Genomic DNA, 23969 nt, shown 5'->3' on the forward strand with positions numbered 1-23969 from the left:
ATATCGGTCCGATTTTTACCTCAAATATCGCTAAAAATCGCTAAAAAATCGCTAAATATCGCCGATAATATCGGCCCCGATATTTTGACCGATATTTATGGTCCGATTTTTTTCCTAGGAGCGATATCCGATATATCGCCGATATATCGACGATATATCGCGATATTAACAGCATAGCTTGTATGGGATGTACGCCTTGCAAAGGTGAAGCGGCGATTGAGGTGGTGAGCGGTGAGGAGTGTGAGAGGCGTTCATTTTGTTTGGAGATAAAATTCTTAAGTCATTTTCTTACTTCTTCAACTCTCTCACAGTTCTTTTCTATATTTCTTTTGTGAGTGGTAGTGCAAGACCGACTGTATATTGTGGGAAAATGGAAATGATTATGTATTCAATAGGGGATCGTGTATAATCCCATAAAATCAGGGATTTCATAGGATAGTTTCCTTTTATTATAGCTTAGCCTCTTCTATATATTTTGTATGATTTCTTTCGATAATCAATATATTGGAAATCCCAAATCTGTTATGGTATCAGAGCCACCGAAACATGGGAATCCCTTCCTTCATTGCCTGTGTATTTCTGTTTTCTGGCCTTCATCGCCCGTTTCTCTTAAAGTTGTTCTTCTGGCCTTTATCGCCAAAAATTCATAAGCCTCTCATACCTACACCTCTCGATCAACAGCCAAAAGAATGACAGAGACCAAGTCAGACCCCGCCTCCCAATCTCAACCCGTTCACGTTCAACAGCCGCGAGAATTACAACACATCCACGCAGCATACAGTTGGATGGCAAGAATTATCTCAAATGGTCCCAACTGGTTCGAACCATCCTGAAACGGAAGGGAAAAAGCAGTCATCTCACTGGAACTGGACCGAAACCAGAAGATCCCTTGTTTAAAACCTGGGACGAAGAAGATTCTATGATCACGGCGTGGTTATGAAGTTCTATGGATCCTGAAATAAGTGACACAATGATGTTCACGGCTAACGCCAAAGATATCTGGAATGTTGTTTAAGAAAGGGAAAAGTCTAAAAAAACTCAATGGACTTTAGTGTTTTGAATGATCAAGTCCTTGGACAATTTTTTGGAACAAATAAGTCCTTGGACAATTTTTTGGAACAAATAAGTCCTTGGACATTCCAAAACATGTTAAATAACTCCTTCGACTTTCTAAAATCTGTCAGATACATCCTTATGACCTATACAACTGGTTAATGTGGTAAAATAATGGAAAAAGTCGGAAAAAAGCCAATGCACTTTCATTTTTTGAACGATCAAGTTCCTAAACATTTTTTGAACCAAAAAAGTACTTACATCTATAAAATGAAACAAATATACCAAAACTTACATTTAAAAAAGATTATTGATAAAATTTATTTTAATTAAAAATAAAATATATTTTGTCAGTGATTTTTCAAATAAAAAAAAGGATTTAAAAAGGATTACTGATTAAATTTATTTTAATTAAAAATAAAATATTCCTAATGTGATTTTTCAAAATTAAAAAAAATAAAGAAAGATTTAAAAATGATTACTGATGAAATTTATTTTAATTAAAAATAAAATATATTCGATTGGTGATTTTTCAAAATAAGAAAATAGAATTAATTAAATACATAATTAATTAAAATTCGTCGCTAATCCGTTGGTGAAATGATATCGCTGACAAGATTCAAGCACATCTTTCACACTTATGAACATGTTATTAAGTTCGAGCGTCTGACGGTGGTCAAGTTAGCCATCAATTAGATATAAATAATCCATGCGTATATACCAATGAGCACTAACGACGAATTTTAATTAATTATGGATTTAGTTAAATTTTATCGTTAATCCGTCAATAATTTAATCAAATTATTTTCTATTTTTTTAATTTGGAAAATCACCAACGAAATATATTTTATAAATTAAAATAAGTTTCATCAGTGATCCTTTTTAAATCTTTTTTTATTTTTTTAAATTTGAGAAATCATATATGAAATATATTTTATTTTTAATTAATATAAATTTAATCAGTAATCTTTTTTAAATCCCTTTTTATTTTTTTTAATTTAGAAAATCACTGATAGAATATCTTTTATTTTTAATTAAAATAAATTTCATAAATAATTTTTTTTAAATGTAAATAATTTTATGGTATATTTGCTTCATTTTACAGATGTAAGTGATTTTTGGTTCTAAAAATGTTTAGAGACTTGATCATTCAAAATATGAAACTCTATTGGCTTTTTTTGACTTTTTCCATTATTTTACCACATTAACTAGTTTTATAGGTCATAAGGATGAATGTAACAGGTTTTAGAAAGTCCAAGGACTTATTTAACAGGTTTTGGAATGTCCAAGGATTTATTTGTTTCAAAAAATTGTCTAAGAACTTAATCATTCCAAACACTAAAGTCTTGGGTTTTTTTAGACTTTTTCCTTTAAGAAACTTATTCCATAGCAAAAGATGCAGCCCAGGTATACGAGGTGAAAGTGAAGACTATGGCAGCAAAACAAGGAAGCAAAACCATAACCACTATACCAATCAACTAAAATCTCTATGGCAGGAGCTCAATCATTGTAGGGTAATTAAAACAAAATGCCCTAAAGATGATGCAATACTCAAGGACTTCATTGAACAAGACAGGGTGTATGATTTTCTAGTAGGATTAAAGTCCGAGTTTGATCAAGTAAGGATCCAAATCATTGGAAAACTGAAAGTTCCATGCTTTAATGAAGTGGTGGCTGTTATCAGGAGTGAGGAGAGTAGAAGGACCTTAATGCTTGAGTCCCTTCTGGCAAATGGTTAGGCTATGGTGGCAGAATATGTCAAGATCGGAGCAGGGAGAATGGAAAGGAGAACTACTTACGAATCTGGATCCGGAAAGAATGACCAGCCCAGGGCCCATAATCGAGATGGACTATGGTGTACTTATTGCAAAAAGGCACGTCACACCAAGAATTTTTTTTTTTTTTGAAGATACATGGCAAGCCTCCAAGCCACGAGTGGGGGCAGAAGTGCATCAATACGGGACAAAAGACAAGCTCATGTTGTTGACGATCCAAAACAAGAAGGCAAACAAGAGATAGCTAGCCTTAACCAGGAAGAAGTGGAGAAGCTAAGATCATTTTTCAGCTATTTAGGTAAGACTATTCTTCATTTGGATTTAATGTCTTAGATTTACCCTGAAAATACTCTTGGATCATGGATTCGGGAGCCACTGACCACATGACCCACTCTTCCAAATATTTTTCCTCATACCATGTCCTAGTAACAAAATTGCCAAAACAGATGGATCTCTAACAACCACAGCTGGAAGAGGAGATATCTAAATCAGCCCATCGATAACCTTAAAAAATGTTCTCCATGTTCCAAAATTATCCACTAATTTGGTCTCTATACAGAAACCCATACAAGATTTGCTTTGTAAGGTGGTATTTCATGACGAATATTGTGAATTTCAGGAAAAGGATTCGGGGAGGATGATTGGACTTGCTAAGGAAAAAGATGGCCTTTATTATCTTGAGATGCTGGCCAAAACTAGATTGTCTCACTCTCTCATATCAGAATCCACTCTATCCAGTAAAGAAAAAATTCTACTTCATCATTGTCGTTTAGGTCATCCCTTGTTTAGGACCGTCAAAATTCTTTTTCCTTCGTTATTTTGAGGTATATGAGCTTGCTAAACATAAGTGGATCCCTTTCCCAGTTAGTAATAAAAGAAGCACTTCTCCCTTTTATCTTATTCATATTGATATTTGGGGTCCATCTAATGTTTCTAATATTTCTGGTACACAGATTACTTGGGTATTCTTACTCGAGCATAGATCTGATGTCAGCTTTGTTCTCCCAGCTTCCTTTTGATGATAAAAAAAAAACCATTTTTGGGGTGAATATTAAAAGGTTAAAATTTGATAATGCCCGAGATCATTTCAATCAAACCCTCACTTCTTACCGTCAAAAAGAGGGAATAATACATGAGTCTTCATGTGTTAAAACACCTCAACAAAACGGGGTTGCAGAAAGAAAAAATGGGCATTTATTATAACAAACCAGAGTGTTATTATTTCAAAGAAACGTGCCAAAAATTTCTGGGGGGAAGTCGTTCTCACAGCCACTTACCTGATCAAAAGACCTCCTACATGAGTTCTAGAATTCAAAAGCTCAATGGAGGTGTTGTCCTCTTTTTACCCTAACATATCCATCTCCAACAACCTTGTTCCTCGTATCTTTGGGTGTGTCTAATTTGTTCATATCCATAGCCAAGAAAGAGGCAAACTTGACCCTCGGGCTCTAAAGTGTCTTTACGGGATATTCCTCAACCCAGAAATGATATAAATGCTACTATTCTCCATCCAAGAAGTTCTTTGTGTCAAGAGATGTGACATTTAGTGAAAAAGATGCCTATTTCACCCAACCTTATCTTCAGGGGGAAAATTATACGGAAGATAACCGGAAGCTTAGAGAACTTTCTTCTTGATTTGTCTGCTTTGTCTACTCATATACCAGAACCAACCCTTGATTCTACTCATATTCCAGAACCGGTCACCCATATTTCTGAACCGGTCACCCATGTTTCTAATCCTACCCGCAATCCTGATCTTACTTTCAATTCTGATCATATTCACAGTTCACAAGTTCCAGAATCAGTGACATCCAATCCAGTCCTTGAATCCACCCCTAACACACACATCCCTGAACCTGAAAACATATGGTTCAGAAAGAACTTGGTGTACTCAACACAAAAAAGGAACATTCCTGAATCTGAGCAAGTTCAAGAATCCAACATGGGTCCTTTAAATGAGGTAACAATTTCTGACTCTCCACCCGTTACAAAATGAAATTGAATTTCTGGTAGTTGAACAAGATCTCCTGAATGCCTTCAAAAAGGGAACGAGAGAATGCACAAAGAGACCATTATACCCATTGTCACACTACTTATTCTTCCAAACATTCTCTCCTACCTACAAAGCCTTCCTTGTTAACCTTAACTCCATCACCATCCCCACTACCCTATCTGAGGCATTATCCAATGAAAATTGGAAGCAAGCCATGAATGTTAAAATGCACGCACTCGAAAAGAACAAAACTTAGGATTAGGTAAAAGCAAGGTTGGTGCCCAAGGGATATACACAAACTTTTGGCATCGATTATTTGGAAACATTTGCATTGGTTGCAGAGATGAATACAGTTAGAGTAATTATGTCCCTAGTTGCTAACCTTGGTTGGGAATTACATCAGTTTGATGTCAAAAACACATTTCTGCATGGAGAACTTGAGGAGGAGATTTGCATGGAAGTCCTGCCTCATTATGAAAGAAGGATGGGTACCAATACAGTGTGTAAATTAAAGAAGGCATTATACGGTTTGAAACAATCTCCTCGGGCATGGTTTGGAAGATTCTCCAAAACTATGGTTCCCCTAGGATACATTCAAAGTCAAGGGGACCACACTTTATTTATCAAACACTAGAAGTACAGGAGAATAACAGTCCTTCTAGTGTATGTGGACGATATCATTGTGACGGGTAATGACGAAAAAAAGCAACAAGCCTCGAGTCAATGTCTAGCCAAAGAATTTGAGAATCAAGACGTTGGGAAAACTGAAGTAGTTCCTTGGAATTGGAGTTGCTCATTCCAGAAAGGGGATTTCTATATCTCAACAAAAGTATGTTACTGATTTGCTCATAGAAACAGGACAAGGTGCAAAGAAACCAGCAAATACTCCAACAAACCCGAGCCATAAATTGGGAAACACAGAAGAAGATGGCATGGTGAACAAAAAAATGTATCATCGTCTTGTAGGGCTACTCATATACTTGTCTCATGCCAAACCAGATATAGCATATGTTGTAAGCATGATCAGTTAGTTCATGCATAATCCAAAGGAGTCTCACTTGCAAGTTGCACATAGGATTTTACAGTACCTCAAAGGAACACCAGGAAAAGAAATTTTATTCGAAAGAAACAATAGTGTGACCCTTGAAGTATATATTGATGCAAGTTATGCTGCATCACCGGTTGATTGTAGATCAACAACAGGGTACTGTGCCTTTCTTGGAGGAAACCTTGCAATGTGGAGAAGCAAGAAACAAAGTGTTGTAGCACGGTCTAGTGCAGAAGCAGAATTCCGAGCAATGGCACACAGTTTATATGAACTATTATGGTTGAAAATCATCCTAAAGAATTTGACGATTAACTGGAAGGGCCAATGAAACTCTATCGCGACAATAAGTCAGCAATAAGCATCGCTCACAACCCTATTCAGCATGATCGGACTAAGCATATCGAAGTTGACAAACATTTCATCAAAGAGAAGCTAGATAGTGGCCTAATATGCACCCCATTTGTGCCAACTCATGAGCAACTCGCAAACATTTTCACTAAAGGGCTAAGTAGACCAATATTTGAGAAGATTACATCCAAGCTAGGAATGGGAAATTCCCACTCGACGGCTTGAGGGGGAGTGTGAGAAAATGGAAATGATTATGTATTCAATAAGGATCGTGTATAATCCCATAAAATCAGGGATCGTGTACAATCCCATAAAATCAGGGATTTCATAGGATAGTTTCCTTTTATTATAGCTCAGCCTCTTGAATATATTTTGTATGATTTCTTTCGATAATCAATACACTGGAAATCCCAAATTTGTTATATATATATATATATATATATATATAATGTGTAAAGTCTCCCACTTTGAAGAATTAGGTGAGTACATATATATACATATACTATATCTCATTACTGATTTGCTTATCCAAACTCTCTCACAACCCACTTTTCATATTCTTTTGGCTTACTTATCAAACTCTCTCTGACAACCTACTTCCTACATTTCTTTGTTCATAGTGGTGGCAGACCAGTAGTGTATATATATGCATATATATACACACAAATATATATATAGTCTAAAGGTAGTGGTAGTGGCAGTATATATATATATATATATATATATATATATATATATATATATTTCAGTGGTAGTGGTAGTGGTAGTGGTAGTGGCAGTGACAGAACACGATAAATATGTATGTTGTGTATATATAGTGTCTAGTGATAATAATTTGGTGTATATATATTATTTTGAATCTTATATATTTTCTGCCTCGAGGATTACGCCTCGCCTCATGTTTCCGTACTTTAAAACCTTAGAACACGGCATTCAAATTCCACACTAAATCGGGCCACTGTCGGCTGGTTCTTAGAACACCAAGAGAGAAGATTGAAACCAAGGTATACTACATAACCAGTAGTGGAGCAATAAGTGATATGCCAACCAGCCCAATCAACATCAGACTATCAGAGTAGGTTGATAAGCACACTTTTTGACGATAAGAAGTGAATATTAAACCTGACCTAGAGTACCTTTAATGTAGCGGAGGATGCGCTTGACAGCACCAAGATGATGGTCCTGAGGTTGATTCATAAAATTTGACACACAATGAACCACAAAGGAAATGCCAGGGCATGTACTCTAAGATATTGTAGGGACCCAACAACTTCAGGATGGAACGTAGGATTAGTAAGAACACCATTTGTAGAGTGAAGGTCAGCTTTGGCATTCCATCAAATTATACACCATTCTTGCCCTTACATTATTAGCCTAAATAATGGTAAACTTCAAAATCTAATTACCATACCACTTTGTTGTAGTAGATAGTACAACTATCAATAGCTCCAACTAGGGATCATTTATGCATGTAGCACCCAAGAATACAAACTTACATAGTACACATGGGTAATCTCATCTAATTGCTTAAGCAAGTCAAATACATGAATAAACACATCCTAGATATGTTTTGATTAAACTTGCATACACAAAAACATTAAATTTGTGTATCAATATATATATATGCACAAATACATAATACCTATATCCATACATACATACAAATCTGTCCGACAAGGCCTTTATCATTTGATCCAATAGTGTTCTGTTAGATAGGAACAGATTTGGTAAATACTGATAACTCTGATGGTATAAGGACGTATATGTATGTATATGCATGCATGTAATGTATTTTCATATTGCGTGTCTATACTTGTGAAAATAAGTTGCTACTAAAGAGAGAGTGCAAGTAGAGAAAAAATACTCACAGCTAGGTTTTTCAACTCCAAGCTAAGATTTTTCCTCATACTGCTAGATACCACAGCACCAAGCTGTTCCCCATGCTTCTTAATATTTTCCTCTTTGATCTGCATATTTAAGATGTCAAGCTTAAGCCCAAAACAGAATTTATATCAAGAACTGATAGTACATCCAACTCACCTCTGAAAGAACGATGGCTGATGCTTTCTCTAATATTTCTTCAATAAGCTTTTCAGGATCCGCAAAAGAGCTTGAAGATTTTGCGGTATTGGCCAATTTCTCCTTCCGTGGACCACTGGAAAGCTCTGATGCTTTGGCTAACATCAGTGAGAGAAGCTACAGGTCAGAAAAAACCAAAATTTCCTATTGTATCAACTGCGTTAGTATAGAACAAGAAGCATCATTTTTTAACTGCACTTGGTACATCAAAAGACTATATGATTGGTAAGTGCAGTCTTGGCAATAGATCAGGATTTTTATTATTCCACTCTCAACCTTTAAGGGCATTTAATTGCCTCAGCAGAAAGAGAGCATGATTTCCTTGTATTAAATTTTACAACAACACAAGATAATAGTTCAGAGAAAGAAATATATAATCCTTGGGCTTGTTGGGTTACAAAGAAAATCACTTACTCAATTTTTCTATTTAACTTGCTTCACATTCATAAAAGTTCACTAGAATTTGGTTCATTACATCAAATAACCATACTCTAACAAAATTTAATTCAAGGAAAACACCCATGTCTCATCATTCCCCACAATGCCCATGATTCCACCAACCTCCCTCTCTTATCAACTCTATCACGTAATCCTTTGTCAAGAGGTTATTGTCGATAGCTAAAACACCTGTGCAGCTTTAGTACTTCAATGCTGAAAATGATCAAGGAACTTGGATAGAGCAATAAACACAAGATTTCTGAAAGGATTTGTAGAGTGTTCGTAAAGAGGCCTGCTTATTGCTTAAAAGTTTCTTGGACTAATTACAAATGAGGAAGGTACCACCTATTTAAAGGCATCTTTACCTCAAAGAACATCCTTGAACAAGAACTCCTAGATGCAAGATAATTCTAGGGGATTTCTAGGTTCTTCAACAAAGATATTTAAGACTCCATCTGATGTTGAGAGCGTTGTAGAGCAACATAAAAGATACTAGAGAATCCTAGATTATTACAGAGAACTCCAGTATTTCCTAAAGAATTTATATCGCCTTGCTGGTTGGGTGATTGTTGGTGGTCAAACATGTAATTTTGTACCTCAATTTGAAGGCGTGCATGGTTTGACACAAACGAGTAAACAGGCCAAACCAGAGCATTGCATTTTGGCTGGTTTGGCCAGTTTGTAAACTCTTTATTCGGTCAGCTGGTCCAATTTCTGAAACCAAAAGATTTGGTCTGGCCACCTGTTCTGTATAAAAAACTAACCATTGACAAGGGGATTCAAAAAAAAGGGCTCATTTCACTCTCTTTAAATAAGACCGGGAGTCACTCGCTTCCTCAAGCACGGGAAAGAGAGAAGATCTCTTATTTATGCCCACTCTTCCAAATTGAATTTCCCTTCTTCCAAGAGCTAAATCGATGGCACTTGGGATCCTTCCCTAAACTAAAGAATTTACTTACTATATTGAAATTACCAATAGATGGTGGTATGTAGTCTAAGGCATCAAATCCCTTGTCCTCCGCTTTTCTTCAAAGCAGAGGCAGACCTATTAAGGGTTGAGCAGGGTCCCGTGCACTTGCTCACTCGATTATCTCAAGAGAATAAATTGAGACATGTTAAGAGTGTGCGCTTAAATATTTTGAAACCACCCTAATACGCATCCTAGAACAAGAACTCTTTGGCCAAATAATTTTAGTGGCTTTCTACGTTCTACCCAAAACATCCAAGATTTCATCCAATATCAAGAATGCTTTAGAGGAACCTACAAGATACAAGAGAATCCTAAATTATCATGAAGAACTCATATTTCCTAGAGAATTCATGTTGCCTTGGTGGATGCTTTGCTGGTGCCATGCGTCTATGGGACACTAAGGCTTCAATCTCAAGAGAAACATGCATCCCATGACACCTAGCCAACTTGGTATTCACAACCCAAATTGTGAGACTCTAGGTAACACCATCTCGGAAGTTGTTCAGGCCCTAATAATTTCCTCAAATTATGGTTAATTTGCAGTTCAGCAATACCAAAAGTCTAAATCAGTGGTTGTGACAAAAACCTTTTCTCTAGGAGGCACGGAAATGTTGCTTTCTCTGAGAGAACTGGCTCACATTCAAATACTCATATTAGTGTACTTGTTTTCGGGCATCTCATGGGAGATCCCAATTAGAACACTATCATCTTTCCCATGAATAATCATTCAAGGCCAGAATCGATACAAACAAAGTATAAGAATCCAATGAAAGAAAAGATGTATATTCCAACTTGAATACAACGTACATATTTATACACAAGCAAAACTATAACGACTCCTATAAATCAGCCTCTAAAATATAACAGAAATCTATCTAATAAATAGAGAATCAATAATTCTGTAATTGATCCCTAAGAATCAGCACAAAGATTATGTGATATATCTAGCTTGATTTTCTACAAATATACCAACACCCAACCCTCAAGTTGGCGTGTATGTATCAATCATGCCAAGCTTGCAAGTAAGATCTTCGAATAATGTCCTTGTAAGGCCTTCTGTCAGTATGTCGGCTGCTTGCTGTGTTGTGGGTAAGTAAATCATGCACACTCTTCCAGAGTCAAGTTTTTCTTTGATGAAATGTCGATCTACTTCCATGTGCTTAGTTCGGTCATGGTGAACGAGATTGTGAGCTATGCTTATTGTTGCTTTATCATGGCAATACAACTTCATAGGGAATTTGAACGGTACACGTAGCTCCTCCATTAGTCGTTGCAGCCATATTCCTTCGCATATACCATGTGCCACTGCTCTGAACTCTGAGTCAGCAGTGCTTCGAGACACAACAGATTGTTTTTTACTTCTCCAAGTCACAAGATTCCCCCATACAAATACTTTATAGGTTGTTGTCATGTGTCTCTCCTTTGGGGAGTGCATAAATTGGTTGATAACACTCACACGCAAAAGTGATATAGGGCCTGGTGTGAGAGAAAGAGAGAGAGAGAGAGAGAGATGAGTTTTCCTACCAGTCTTTGATATCTCTCTTTGTCAACCTCTAGGCTATCTTCATCAACTCCCAGTTTCTTGGGCTCCATTGGGCTGCTAGCAGTTTTACATCCCATCTTTCCTATCTTTGCTAGTAAATCAAGAACATACTTCCTTTGTGAAATGAGTGGTCCAAGGTCTTCCATTTTGAACTCCGAGTTTAAGTAGGTTTTTAGTTGGTTGATTTCTTCCAAGTCATCTCCTGTTATGATTATGTCATCAATGTATACGATAAGAATTGAGATCTTACCATTTTCTAAGTGCTTGAAGAACACAATGTGATCTACGTGTCATTGATTGTATCCTCTACTTGTTACCGCCTGAGTGAATCGAGTAAACCATTCCCTCGGTGATTGTTTTAGCCCGTAAAGAGATTTCTTTAGTCTTCTCACTTTCCCTTCGAGGTTTTCAAAACCAGGGGAAAATCCATATAAACTTCCTCATTGAGTTCATCATTTAGGAACATATTTTAACGTTAGAGGCCAATCAAGGTTAGCTGCCAAGGAGAGTAAAACTCCAACGCAAAAGTCTCTTGATAGTCAATGCCAAACGTTTGAGTGTAGCCCTTAGCTACAAGTCTTGGCTTGTACCTATTTATGCTACCATCACTGTCGTATTTGATGGTGAACAACCATTTGCATCCCACAGTCTTCTTCCCTGTTGGAAGGTCACTTAGTTCCCATGTTCCATTATTTTTCAAGGCTGTTAGTTCTTCCAAGACTGAACTCTTCCATTTTGAGGATTGAAGGGCGTCGTTTATGTTTTTTGGAGTTTCAACTTGATCCAAATGAGTGACGAGTGCTCTGTGTGTAGTAGACAACTTCTCATAGGACACAAAGTTGGAAATGGGGTGCTTTGTACATATGATTGGACTCCCTTTCGAAAGGCAATTGGGAGATTTTCATGACCTGTGGTGTCCGAGACGAGATAGCAACTGATGGTTGTTCATCTTCATAACAGTTTCAGGAACAATTTCTTGGCAATCCAAAGTTGTTGATTTACCCATTCTAATAAAGCGATATCTCCTCGAATAAACAAGCAAATCAGGTTCATCAGATTCCGGGACATGTGTGGTGTTCGGTGGTGGTTCTAGGAACGAATTTTTTGGGATGGGAACTATTAGAGTATTGTGTTGGATTTCCCGATTTTCAGCACCTTCAAGGTCGAGGAGACCATTTAAGGACTCATCTTCATTTAGAGTCTCCCCCTGAAGATGAGGCTTGGGAAAATGGAGCTCATATTCGAACGGTAACATGCAGTGAGAACAACTCACCACATTGATATATTGGAATATGCATGGTGAACATTAGGGCATGTGTTGTGGTTAGTAAGTGTCGATTCTTTCGTTCGGAGACACCATTTTGTTAGGGTGTGTCCAGACATGAGCTTTGGTGAATAATGCCATAATCAGAGAGGTAGGTTCCTAGAGTGGAGTTAAAGTAACTGATTTAGAATCATGGTGTGAAAGGTTTGGAAGATTTTCGGGGCTTCTGATTTGTCTTTATCTTTAAGGAGATAAACCCAACATAGGTGTGTATGGTCATTGATGAATGTGATAAACCATTTTGATCCAGAAACTTTTTTTATACGGTTGGGTCCAAATATCGCTGTGAATTAACGAAAACGGTTTATAGGTAGCATAAGGTTATAGAGAATAGGGAACACGAGTATGTTTCGATAACTGGCAAATTTCACACATAAAAGAACCAACATCTTGATTTCGAAATAGTTGCAGAAACAAATGTCTACTGAAAGTTTGGGTGTCTAGTCTATGATGCGACATCAAGATGGTGTCTTTATTGGAAGGTGAAACTGCAGAGCTTGAATATGCTTATTTATTCTCGGATTCATTGCTTTCCCAGATATAGAATCCATCTTCAACTTTAGCACTGGCAATCGTCCGGCACATGACAATTAGTAGAAGAGAATAGAGCCAGGTATTGGTTATCTTGAGTGAGCTCGTGAATTGATAGGAGATTACAAGACAACTTTGGAACATGAAGAACTTTAGTGAGTGTGATTTAATCTGTGAGGTGAACCGAGCCCATGCCCGCAACTGGGGAGAAGTCATCGTCTATCCTTACCCTGGATTGGTTGTGGCAGGGACTATAAGTGTGAAATAGAGAGGAGTTGTCGATCATGTGATCAGAGGCCCCTGAGTTGAAGATCCAATGGTTATTACCACTGGATTTAGAAAGGACATTAAAAGCATTACCTTTGATAGGTTTGCTAAGGAGTTGGTGCAGAGTCTTTAATTGGGCTATGTTCAGTTGGAAATTCATTATCTCATCTGAGGTAGGTAGTTCCTCTGGTATAAGCGAGGATGATGTATTGTGCGCCTTCAATGCGGTTTGATTCTTGTTTACCCATGGATATCCATGAATCTTGTAACACTTGTCCCGTGTATGGCCTGTTCTATTACAGTGAGTACACCATACATGATCTCCTTGCTTGTTCTGCACGAGTCTCCTCTTTCACGAGGCTTAAAGATGGGTGGTCCTTTTTGAGGCAAGTGCAGAGGTCTCTATAGGAAAATTCCCATTATTGAAGACTGGTTTAGCTTCCTTTTGATCGTCGATCATTACACACCGACAGTTTTCTTCACAGCAAACCTCAGCAATGCTTCACCAATTGATGGTAAAAGGGTTCGGCCCAAAATTTTCCCATGTACCTCATCTAAGTCACGATTTAAACCTACTAGGAAATCATAGTCTTTCTTTCTCCAAGTGTGCCTTGAATTTTACATGTTCTTCAACTTCGCTCCAATCAGCTTCATAGAACATATTCAGTTCCTGCCATAAGACTTTCATATAGTTATAGTAGTTAGTTACTTCAAAAGTACCTTGACAAATCTCTTTCAACTTCATCTTGATCTTGAACACTTGGGAGGCATTTCCCAAGTTAGAGTAGTTTTCATTGACTGCATCTCATATTTCTTTTGTAGTTTTAAACGATAGATAAGTACAGCTGATGTTGCTTTCCATAGAATTTATGAGCCATGCCATCACAATTGACTTTTTGAGTTCCCACCTCATATTGCTTATCAGTAGAACTAGGGCAAGGGGGCTACCATTAAGGTATCCCAGTTTGCCTCTTCCTCGGATAACCATTAGGACTGACTGGACCACTGTAGAAAATTCTTCCCATCGAGTTTGTGACTGGTAATCAAGGGAGAGTTATCACTATAGGTTTGGGTCTGTGAATTGGTAGAAGATTTGGGTATGATACTGGACGATGGATTGTGATGCACTCTTCAACAGGAACGAAGGAAAAACAGTGTGGTCTTGTACCGATCTAAAGAGAGAATAAGAATCCGAACTATAGTCAGATGAAAAAGAAACTGGAACAGGACAGTGTTGGAGTACAGAAACACAGCCTGGATCCTCAAGCTTGGGGTTGTTTGTTTACCTCTTAACAGTTCCATTAAGAGGCAATCTCTGAATCGTTAAGAGGTGAATCTTGTTTGGCAAAAAAAAGTCCGCCTCTTAATGGTTCTAAAACCCTCTGAATGATTTTGTATCTTGGGCCTCCCTTAACCATTAAGAGCCCTAATTTCATTGTAAACAATTATAGTTCATTTTGCACTATATCATGAGAGCCTCTTAATCATTCTAACCACTTAATGATTCTGCACAAAACCATTCAGCAACTGCCAAACAGCCCCTTAAGAATTCAATGAGAGAAAAGATGTATATTCCAACTTGAAACACGATGTACATATTTATACACAAGCAAAACTGTAATGGCTCCTATAAATCAGCCTCTAAAATATAATACAAATCTATCTAAAAAATAGATAATCAATAATTATGTAATTGATCCCTAAGAATCAGCACAAAGATTATGTGATATCTCTAGCTTGATTTTCCACAAATATACCAACACAAAGTAATCCCCACAATAAGGACCACTATAGTGTATGCACTGCATTTTCTAAAGCAATTAAAATGGAATGAATAACTGGTTACTGAAGAGTCACATCTGAGAATTATAGTTGTACTGCAACCAATTATACCTGTAACAGCGGTTGGCTTGCTGTTTACACCACTATCAACCTGCAAAGAAGCTGTTTTCTCCAAAACATCTGTTATGCTCAAGGTGTCAGATGGAACGAGAGCAGCTAAATCCGGAGGTTGATCCTTCCCCACTGGTGGATTAGCCTAGAGAAACAACTATTCAAAAATAGGAAGGGAGAAAAAAGGACTACATTCATAAGCTAATAATCTCTTTTCTTACCTCCAAATCAACATAAGCAACGACTCTTCCTACTGACTTGAGAAACATGTCAAGATCCTGTATGTGAAGAGCTGGAACCAGAAACATCGACAAAGAACAATTAAGATGGCTGAAGTTCAAGGACAGTCAATGTCTGTATATCAAAGGATCTAAAAAATCTGCACTTTGTATTGTATAAGCATCAATGTTCTCAATGAACTTGACCTTAGGCAGCCTATTTTCTCAACAGTGATTGAGTTAAGGCACACTACCTCATAAATGAAAATATATAACAATAATCCAAAGAATGAAAGAAGTCTTGTTAGAAACATCTACTCAAGCCAATCAACAAGAATAAACAAATAAACAGTAAACTTGCATGTCCATATGTCTCACAAAGCAAAAAGTTGTTGCCTGGACATCACTCGTTGGCTTTCTGACCAGTATTGTGCTTTCTCCAACTTCCACAAGCAAGGAGAACTAATACTATTGCATATTAATGGATACTAGAGATGGACCGTCACTTGGTTCAGGGAAAAAATCATATAACATGTGGATTGTAATTTATAGATTACTAGGAGGACTTATCATGGCTATTGTTATATTTAAAAGTTCCTCACACTCGATGCATTCAAGTCCACACCAACCCTTTTATACTGGAAATTTTTCATCTAATGCGTTCTCTCTCTTTCCTCTTCCCTCTCTTCACAACTCTTTTCTGATCACTACACTATGTTCAAGCTTCACACACACATATCTATATGTATATGCATGAACTACCACTACATCCACAACCCTGTAATTTCTTCTTCCGTTTAAGAAATCTCTCATGCATATAGGGGGACATGGGGGTTCTTTCATGAAGAAATTGGTGAAGTGGGTGTGTGACAGAGAAGGCAAGAAAAAGAATGAGTATCAAGAGTAATTAGAGAGTGATGTAATACAGACACAAGAACAGAACATCGGAGTTTATAGACAATTTGGAAAGCGCTTTTGTCTCGAGCAACTTTTTCAACTTATTAGTTTAACTACCAGAACTTCCTAGTTGGTGGTTGAACAAGTGAGTATATGTTTTACCAAAAAATCTAAATCACTTATTCTGGTAAAAATAGCTTCTACTGGTAGTAGTTTCACTGAAGGGGGTGACTTTTCAGAAAAAAATAAAAAATAGAGCCACCAATATAAAAATGCTTTTACCAAAGGGTCTTTGGCCTAGCGGTATCGTAATCCTTGGCCTCCTAGGAGGTAAGGGGTTCAAACCTCACCAAAGGTGAGGAGGGTGGGTGAGTTTATTTGTTGCATTTGCCGTATATAAATATTATATACTTCAAATATATATATATATATGAAATGTTTTCAAATTGGAATTGTTTCCATAAGAAGCCATTATTTTCGAATTTACATGCCCAAATTAATACCATCTGATTTATTGTATATGGCACAAATGTGATTCAAGATTTTGTGATATCTTCCTAAAATCTTTGAGTTGAGACCCAACAACGTCATTCTACTGCAGATATTGGCTTAAATCCTGCTAAATTTGGTTCTTTAACCTTAATGACCCAGCTTCTCTTCTAGTTGTTGGTTGTAGTTGGGGATGTATCTTCTTCACGCCACTCTATGTACTTAGTTCCTTTTAATTCCGTATTAGTTGGCCTATCAATCTCTGCCCATTATTTACCAATTTAATTCCAAATGACTCATTTATTTCCTTCTAGTCAACCACACATTATAATGGAATATGATAACCCATTCTAGTACCTTTGTCATTCCATTTCATCCAACCACAGACCCAACATTTACTCAACACCAACAAAACACTAGAATCTTTTGAAACTAGGTTCCTAGGGCTTCACACCGAAGAAACATTAGGATCTTTTGAGCATAAGACCCAAAATCATCAAAGGCATCTCACATGAAAAGATTGTTTGACATAATCAAAGAAATCTCTCAGATACTTTTATTCAACCTGTTTAATAATAATTCTTGAGGGTTACGTTCTATATATAATAAGCCTAACAATAAAGTCATATGTTTATCCAAATTTATCTTTAAAAACCATAATAAATTATATGACATTGATCCTAACAATTATCCTGATATACATTTTCACATAATTTCTTCTTTCTTTGCTATTATGATCTTAATGATTGTGCCAACCTGATTAGACCTTCTTGCATGGAAATGAATCAAAATTGTTCTCCTTTGACCTGCAGATATTCTACATGGGTATTTTTTATGCCCGTAGAGCACAAAAATGAAAAATGGTTTGAAGGTTCATAGAAACCCACTATGTAAGTATTGTTGCCTCTTCATTAATCAGAAAGCCTCTTCACTTCTCCCAGATTTACACCTAGATGCACCCCTATCATTAATGGACTCACTTGCCGGCTACTCAATTAGTCTAGGTAAATCTTTCCAAGTGCCCTTAGCTTTTCTATGCTATTTTTTCCAATAAAAAATGGGTTGAATTTTGAAGTTTCTAAAGGACCTGCATCAACTATTTTCATGTTTTTGGGATATCTTTTCCAAGTGGCTTATCATACTATAGAGGAATTCAGAACAAATCTACCTACGCTCAAGATTCTAATCTATTTCAAAGCTTAGAAATAGTTGAACCCCAATGAATCATGAACTATTTGAAGACTGAAATCTATTAGTGAATTCCCCACTCCTTATCCAAAGAAAGTTGAATTCACTGGGTAGTTAACAGGAAGTAGTGTCAAAGATATAATGCATACTAACAACGGACGTTAAACATAAGCGGATGTAAAGCATGCATAGAATCCTTAACACTTACAGATTGACGTATCATTGGAGAGTGGGTGGAAGAAGCAACACTCCTGCGTTTTGAAACCCTGATCTAACAACAACGAAACATGCCTTCACAAACAAAGAGAACTTTTATGAGCATCCAGTAATGACATAAAAAATGGATAAGAGCATATATATATGTTCCTATTAACAGAGTAAAAGAAAGCAATGAACATACTGAGCTGATTCATTCAGAAGTGCAAATGGAGTAACACAACCTAACGGCACCTGGAAAAATATTATAGCAGCAATAGCTAATGAGTGAAAACTATCAAGATAGAACTATGGTAAGTAATTAATCTATGCAAAACAAGTGGCCAGTCTTACAAAATGCAGATAACGTGACATAACAAAGACCATCTAAAGGAATATAATGCCAGAATCATCTATAATGAGAAAGAAAAAAAAATCTAAAATGCATATAGGGACCTGAAGTATTTCTGCAAGTGCTTCTTCAGGTGCCATTCTGAGCCCTCCTTTTCCAAGGCCAAGCCTTTGAGATAAAACTGCTCAGCTTCGAAGCCAAAATGAGTGTTATAAACATCCAGAATAATATAAAGATATGGCCATTCTGAGGCTATGTTGACGAAATCATATCTAAGACAGCCTATTACCAATATTTAAGAAAATAAATTATCACTAAATTAGTGTTTACAACTAGAAAACCGCTTTTGTCAGATACCATCCAGCAAACTAGCATGGCACTAAAAGCTGCAATGATATCTATTCAATATGAATCCATTAGTTGCAAAGTGTCTTTCAAAAATGTCAAATCTAAAGTCACCTGGTTGCCTCTGTGGCATCACTACAAAGAACTTGTGCCATTTATTTTGTTTCACAAGATTTTTACTTGATCAGAAATCCAAAAATTATTCTGTATAACCCCCGGCCATATTGTCATGAGGGTCGGTATTTTAGACTTTTGACTAGCGGTCAAACACTTATATTAGTATGTGTACGTGTACACTTCTTATGGGTCGAAGGAAGTAAGAAAATAGGATGTCCCCAAAAAGAGGATAAGAAAGCAAGCTAATGCGGTCAGACACCGGAGAACAAACTAACCTTTTAAATCTACTTTGGTATCAGCCAAGGCCGAAACAATGTAAAATCTGTGCTTCTTATCCTGAATGTCAAAAAAATAAAAAATAGATTAATGCATTTGATTGAAAATGGAGGTACCATAATGGCATTCCAAATTATTTGAAATTGATACCTTTAGGAACAAGTTCTTAGTCAATCCACCTTTGATATGTCCAACATACTTTGCCTTATAAGAGAACGAGGGGGAGAGAGAGAAGAGATCAGACTATATACAAAATGAAGGAAATAACACCCCTTGTATTGCATTTTGTTACCTGAGCTTCGACGGTCATAACTATAGGATGCTCATACTTTGAAAATTGCACCTGTTGAGCCTAATGGATATAATGAATATGTTAGCTCTAAGAAGATATGTCACAAGGAAATGATAAGATCCACAAGGATGCATACTAAAACTAGTTGCAATGTTAAATATTAAAAACAACCTAAGCATTGTTCTAAGAAGGGCCACGTGGAGCTAGGCAGTTGAATAGCCTTCACGCACAATGAGTTCAATTGAATATATATAAAACATAATTATCTTTCAATTATATAAAAATATGAAAACAGAAATTTTAAAATACTAGTCGTATTAAAGATACCAGAGACAACAAGAAAAAAGAAAACAATTTCATCTTTCATCGATATAATTACCTGGGGAGGGTGGGCAAGATTCCCACCAAGTGCAAAACAATGATTAATTGACACCATTGGAGAAAAGCCCATCAACCCCTACTTAAGTTTTTGAGTTCTTAGCTCCATAATCAATTGTCAAATTGAATTGGTGGTGACACTTTTCTCCTCATGTGGCAATTACATGGCCCTAACTAATCGAACAGGTGGGAGGCTTTTAATGCCTAGGCAGCCCTAAGCAATAAATTTCCAAATACTGATCGACTATGTTGTTAATGGTGGCGCTATAGTGGTGGTATCACTGTTCACGATCATCGACGGACTAGCGGTGGCAAAATAGCGGGGGAAATCACATTGCCGCTAATGGTAGCACTATATACCGCTATTTTGACCTCTATGTACCTCTTTTTGTCCTACACTCTAACTCTCTCCACGATTCTACTATTTCTTGGTTTTTCTTTTCTAGCCCCCCTTCTCCACAGAGTCGTGAGTAGTCGTTCTTCCTTTTTTATAATTCTTAGTGCCTTGGTGGGTTCATCATTGATCCTTCTATTTATAGGTTCTATTCAAATTTCTTTTTGATTGTATTTTGCAAAAGAAATTATGGGGTTTTGATTCAATTGTGCTTATAGACAGTCTATTGTTGACTCAGTTAAGACTTTCGTGTTGTTTTAGTTGTTAGTAGGTTCATCTCTTTCATATCATTTTAGTTGTTTTTGTGTTTAGCCGTCCATTGTTAATTTATAAACCACCCAAACATCTTTTATCAACCAACGCCTTGTTTTAAGTTGTTGAAACTACATATTTTTATTCAATACATGTAATATCTTAAGTTATACATACATAAATATATATAATTCTAATTATTATATACACCACCTTACCATCGTGATAGCAGCTATATCAAATCATGGTCCTGACACTATTTCATGTAACAGCATGGCTGATTGAAAGCTAAGCTTTCTTCCAAGATACTATCACCTGGGAAATAGTCTCACCTTCCATATTAATCCGCAATCCCTACATCCATATGAAAATTGGATATAGGCTTTGTGACTAGCTCACGACCAACAATTTTGAATTTCAGCTGCAAGTAAGCAGCAAGCTTGCACGAATTACACTGCTACTTGTAGGCTAAACTCTCATTCACAAGACAGAATCAAACACAGACACACATATCCTACACTGCTCACTTGCAGCTGAAATTCACTATTGTTTTCTCATGGGATTGCTACCTAAATCTTTTCTCATGAAGCATAATGTAATCATACGAGTGTGGAGCCAAAACCCTAATTTGTTCGGCTTCAGTATAATTTATGGCAGATTAATAATGATGGTTGCTTTTTCATTGCTACAACAAGTTTGTGGTACTCTGACACCAAAATTGTTGAAAGCTCAATCAATTAATGATAAAATTGAACGGTGGCTTTAATGAATCGACAACATTGTGCATTTTGTCATAAACATCGGCTAAAGAATCGAACCTGTAAGCGTTCAAGAAGTTGATCTTTTGAAAACCCCATCTCTCCGATTGGGTGGAAGCCGCAATGCCAAGGGCGAAGACTGAAATGAATTGCAAACTGTCAAACTAAGCTTGGCTTTGACCCAACTCGTAATACAAACTGAAAATGTAGGTTTTATAAACGCTAGAGTTAATCATTTCCTTAAGTATTTTGGCGCATGTATGATTACCAATTAAATTATTTAATTATCATTGAAATACAATAGATCTAGGTTAGCCATGGCAAATCTCGCCTGACCTCGGTTCCACTATCTCATCCGTGTGACTCGGGGATCGAATTTTTTTCGCCTTTTGTTGGGCCTATCCCTCATTTAATAATAAATGGTTCAAAAAGTATCAAAAATTGGTTGAAAAATATAATATATTATATAACACATACTTAAAAATATATATAATTTTAATTAATATATATACATACGGGGACAGGATGGGTTGGGAAATACATTATCCGGCCCGGTTTGCAACATGTCAGGGATCCTTCGTCCGATACATGTTTTACGGGAAACCGCCATGCCTAATTTAGGTGGATCCGGGTTCGATCCAATCGTTCATTGGATGTTTGATTTTGTTATATGAATTCAATCCAACTAATATTGGACATCTATTCTGATCGAATCCAATGGATTATTGGACCAAATCAGTTTCATCCATTTGGAGTGTTTGTGGTTTGTATTTTGCGGTTCTAAGTTTTCAAATTGTGGTTTAAACCGCACCACAGCACATATTTTTAATTCTATATATAACCTATATATATATATATATATATAATGCTATGTAATATTTTTAATCTATTTTCTCCATAATTCATTAAGAAGTCTAAAGTTTTGGACTTTGATCCATAACATTAATAAAGTTCTGTCATGTTCTATCTTGTCTAGGTAACACATGCACCTTATGCAAACATCTACAATTAGCTCATGAATCTAAAGGGCTGTTTGGATCATAGAATTTGGTGGAATTTGAAGAAATTGGAATGACCAAATCTTTGACCACATTCCAAATGTCATGTTTGGTTCACAGAATACAAGTGAAAAAATCCTATCAATTCCTACAAATTCCTTCGTCACCATATTCATTCCAGCAGATATACCACGAATTTCATATTCCTTTCTGACGAATTCCTTAGCCCTCATCCAAATTCGTCATTGCTATATCTCTATTTGCTCTGCTATGCTCGATCTCGTTCAAAACTGCTCGATCTAGTATGTTCTTTCTCTCTCTCTCTCTCTCTCTCTCTCTCTTTCTTTCTTTCTCCATCTCGCTCTGTCTCTCTCGTTCTTTCTCTATCTTTGGTTTGATTATGCTATTTTTCCCCTTATCATGTTCTTGTTATAGAGCTTGTTATTCTAACATTGTGTTCTTGTTATTCTATTTTTCCCCTTGTTCATGTTCTTGTACTTCAACTATCAATAGTATTCATAGTTCATCTGTTGATATTTTGCACACTTCTGTTTAAAATTGGAACAAAGCAGGGGTACATTTTGTTGTTGCCATGGTGCAATAATAATCACAAACTTCAACCATGTATACTTCCAACTATACAAAACACAGTATACATGGTTCATCTGTTGATATTTTGCACACTTCTGTTTAGAATTGGAAGAAAGCAGGGGTACATTCAACCATACATTTTGTTGTTGCCATGGTGCAATAATAATCACAAAATTTGCACATATATTGTAGAGGAGGGTGTATAATTTTTTCTAGAGTTACAATAGGGTGTATTATATTACTAAATTGCAGTACTCAGAAGAACCCCTGGCGGTGTAGCTAATTGATCACAACACCCCTCCAAATGGTTCATTGTAGGCAAAATATATATGTAGATTAATGCAAGTCTTTGTCCATTAAGGAATTGAATGCTGAATGGTTGGACCACCACTTTGTGAAACTAACCAGCAATAACTTGTAAGAAAAAGTTATATATGATTCAAAGGGCCACCATTTCCATTTGGGATATTGTCCAGAAGTTAGTGAACACAAACAGTATCATTGGTCTCAGAGTATAGTAGCACCTTTTCTATTTAGCTAAACAGTTTGGTGTCAGATATTTTAGACAAGGAAAGGGGTATATATGCAGGAGCTCAATGATATCCAAAAACCAATTGGTGCCACATGTATGTATGGCCATGGCAGAAGAGTAAACTTGATGAAAGGTAACATACGTTTGAAAAGTGATGTATACTTCAACAAGAAGTCCTATTAATGTGTCGCACCATAATCAACAAAAAGAAATTATAAAAATTGTTGCAGAATTTGAACCTGAGCTGTTGCAACAATCCTGGGATAGGAGATGAAGCTGTGAGGTGTTCATTATTACAAGTTTCGGTATCCTACTAGGGTTTTTTTAGGCCCAAGTTAATCCATAAGAACCTACAAGAAATCCTTACAATACAAGGCAATAAACCTTAGATTTGTGGATTTCATATATATTAATAGACTGAGAAGGAGTCTAATT

At 36.5% G+C, this 23969-nt stretch overlaps 1 protein-coding gene across 1 annotated transcript in view; it reads right to left on the reverse strand.

The window, feature by feature from the left end:
- The window catches only part of LOC112502478 (prolyl-tRNA synthetase associated domain-containing protein 1), a 25969-nt gene extending 4346 nt beyond the window's left edge, over positions 1–21623 (reverse strand). Inside the window, exons 1-11 of the mRNA XM_025106390.1 lie at positions 21474–21623; positions 19632–19691; positions 19490–19543; positions 19339–19399; positions 18706–18782; positions 18455–18504; positions 18263–18345; positions 15484–15554; positions 15263–15407; positions 8258–8394; positions 8086–8184 (exon numbers count right to left, since the gene is read on the reverse strand). Of these exons, the coding sequence (XP_024962158.1) occupies positions 8086–8184; positions 8258–8394; positions 15263–15407; positions 15484–15554; positions 18263–18345; positions 18455–18504; positions 18706–18782; positions 19339–19399; positions 19490–19543; positions 19632–19691; positions 21474–21512 (876 nt within the window). The 5' untranslated portion in view covers positions 21513–21623. The remainder of the gene's footprint in view (positions 1–8085; positions 8185–8257; positions 8395–15262; positions 15408–15483; positions 15555–18262; positions 18346–18454; positions 18505–18705; positions 18783–19338; positions 19400–19489; positions 19544–19631; positions 19692–21473) is intronic.
- Positions 21624–23969: the final 2346 nt, after the last annotated feature.

Source organism: Cynara cardunculus, unplaced genomic scaffold, assembly GCF_001531365.2.
Source record: "Cynara cardunculus var. scolymus isolate 2C unplaced genomic scaffold, CcrdV1 Un_Scaffold_1491, whole genome shotgun sequence".
Lineage (NCBI taxonomy): Eukaryota > Viridiplantae > Streptophyta > Magnoliopsida > Asterales > Asteraceae > Cynara > Cynara cardunculus.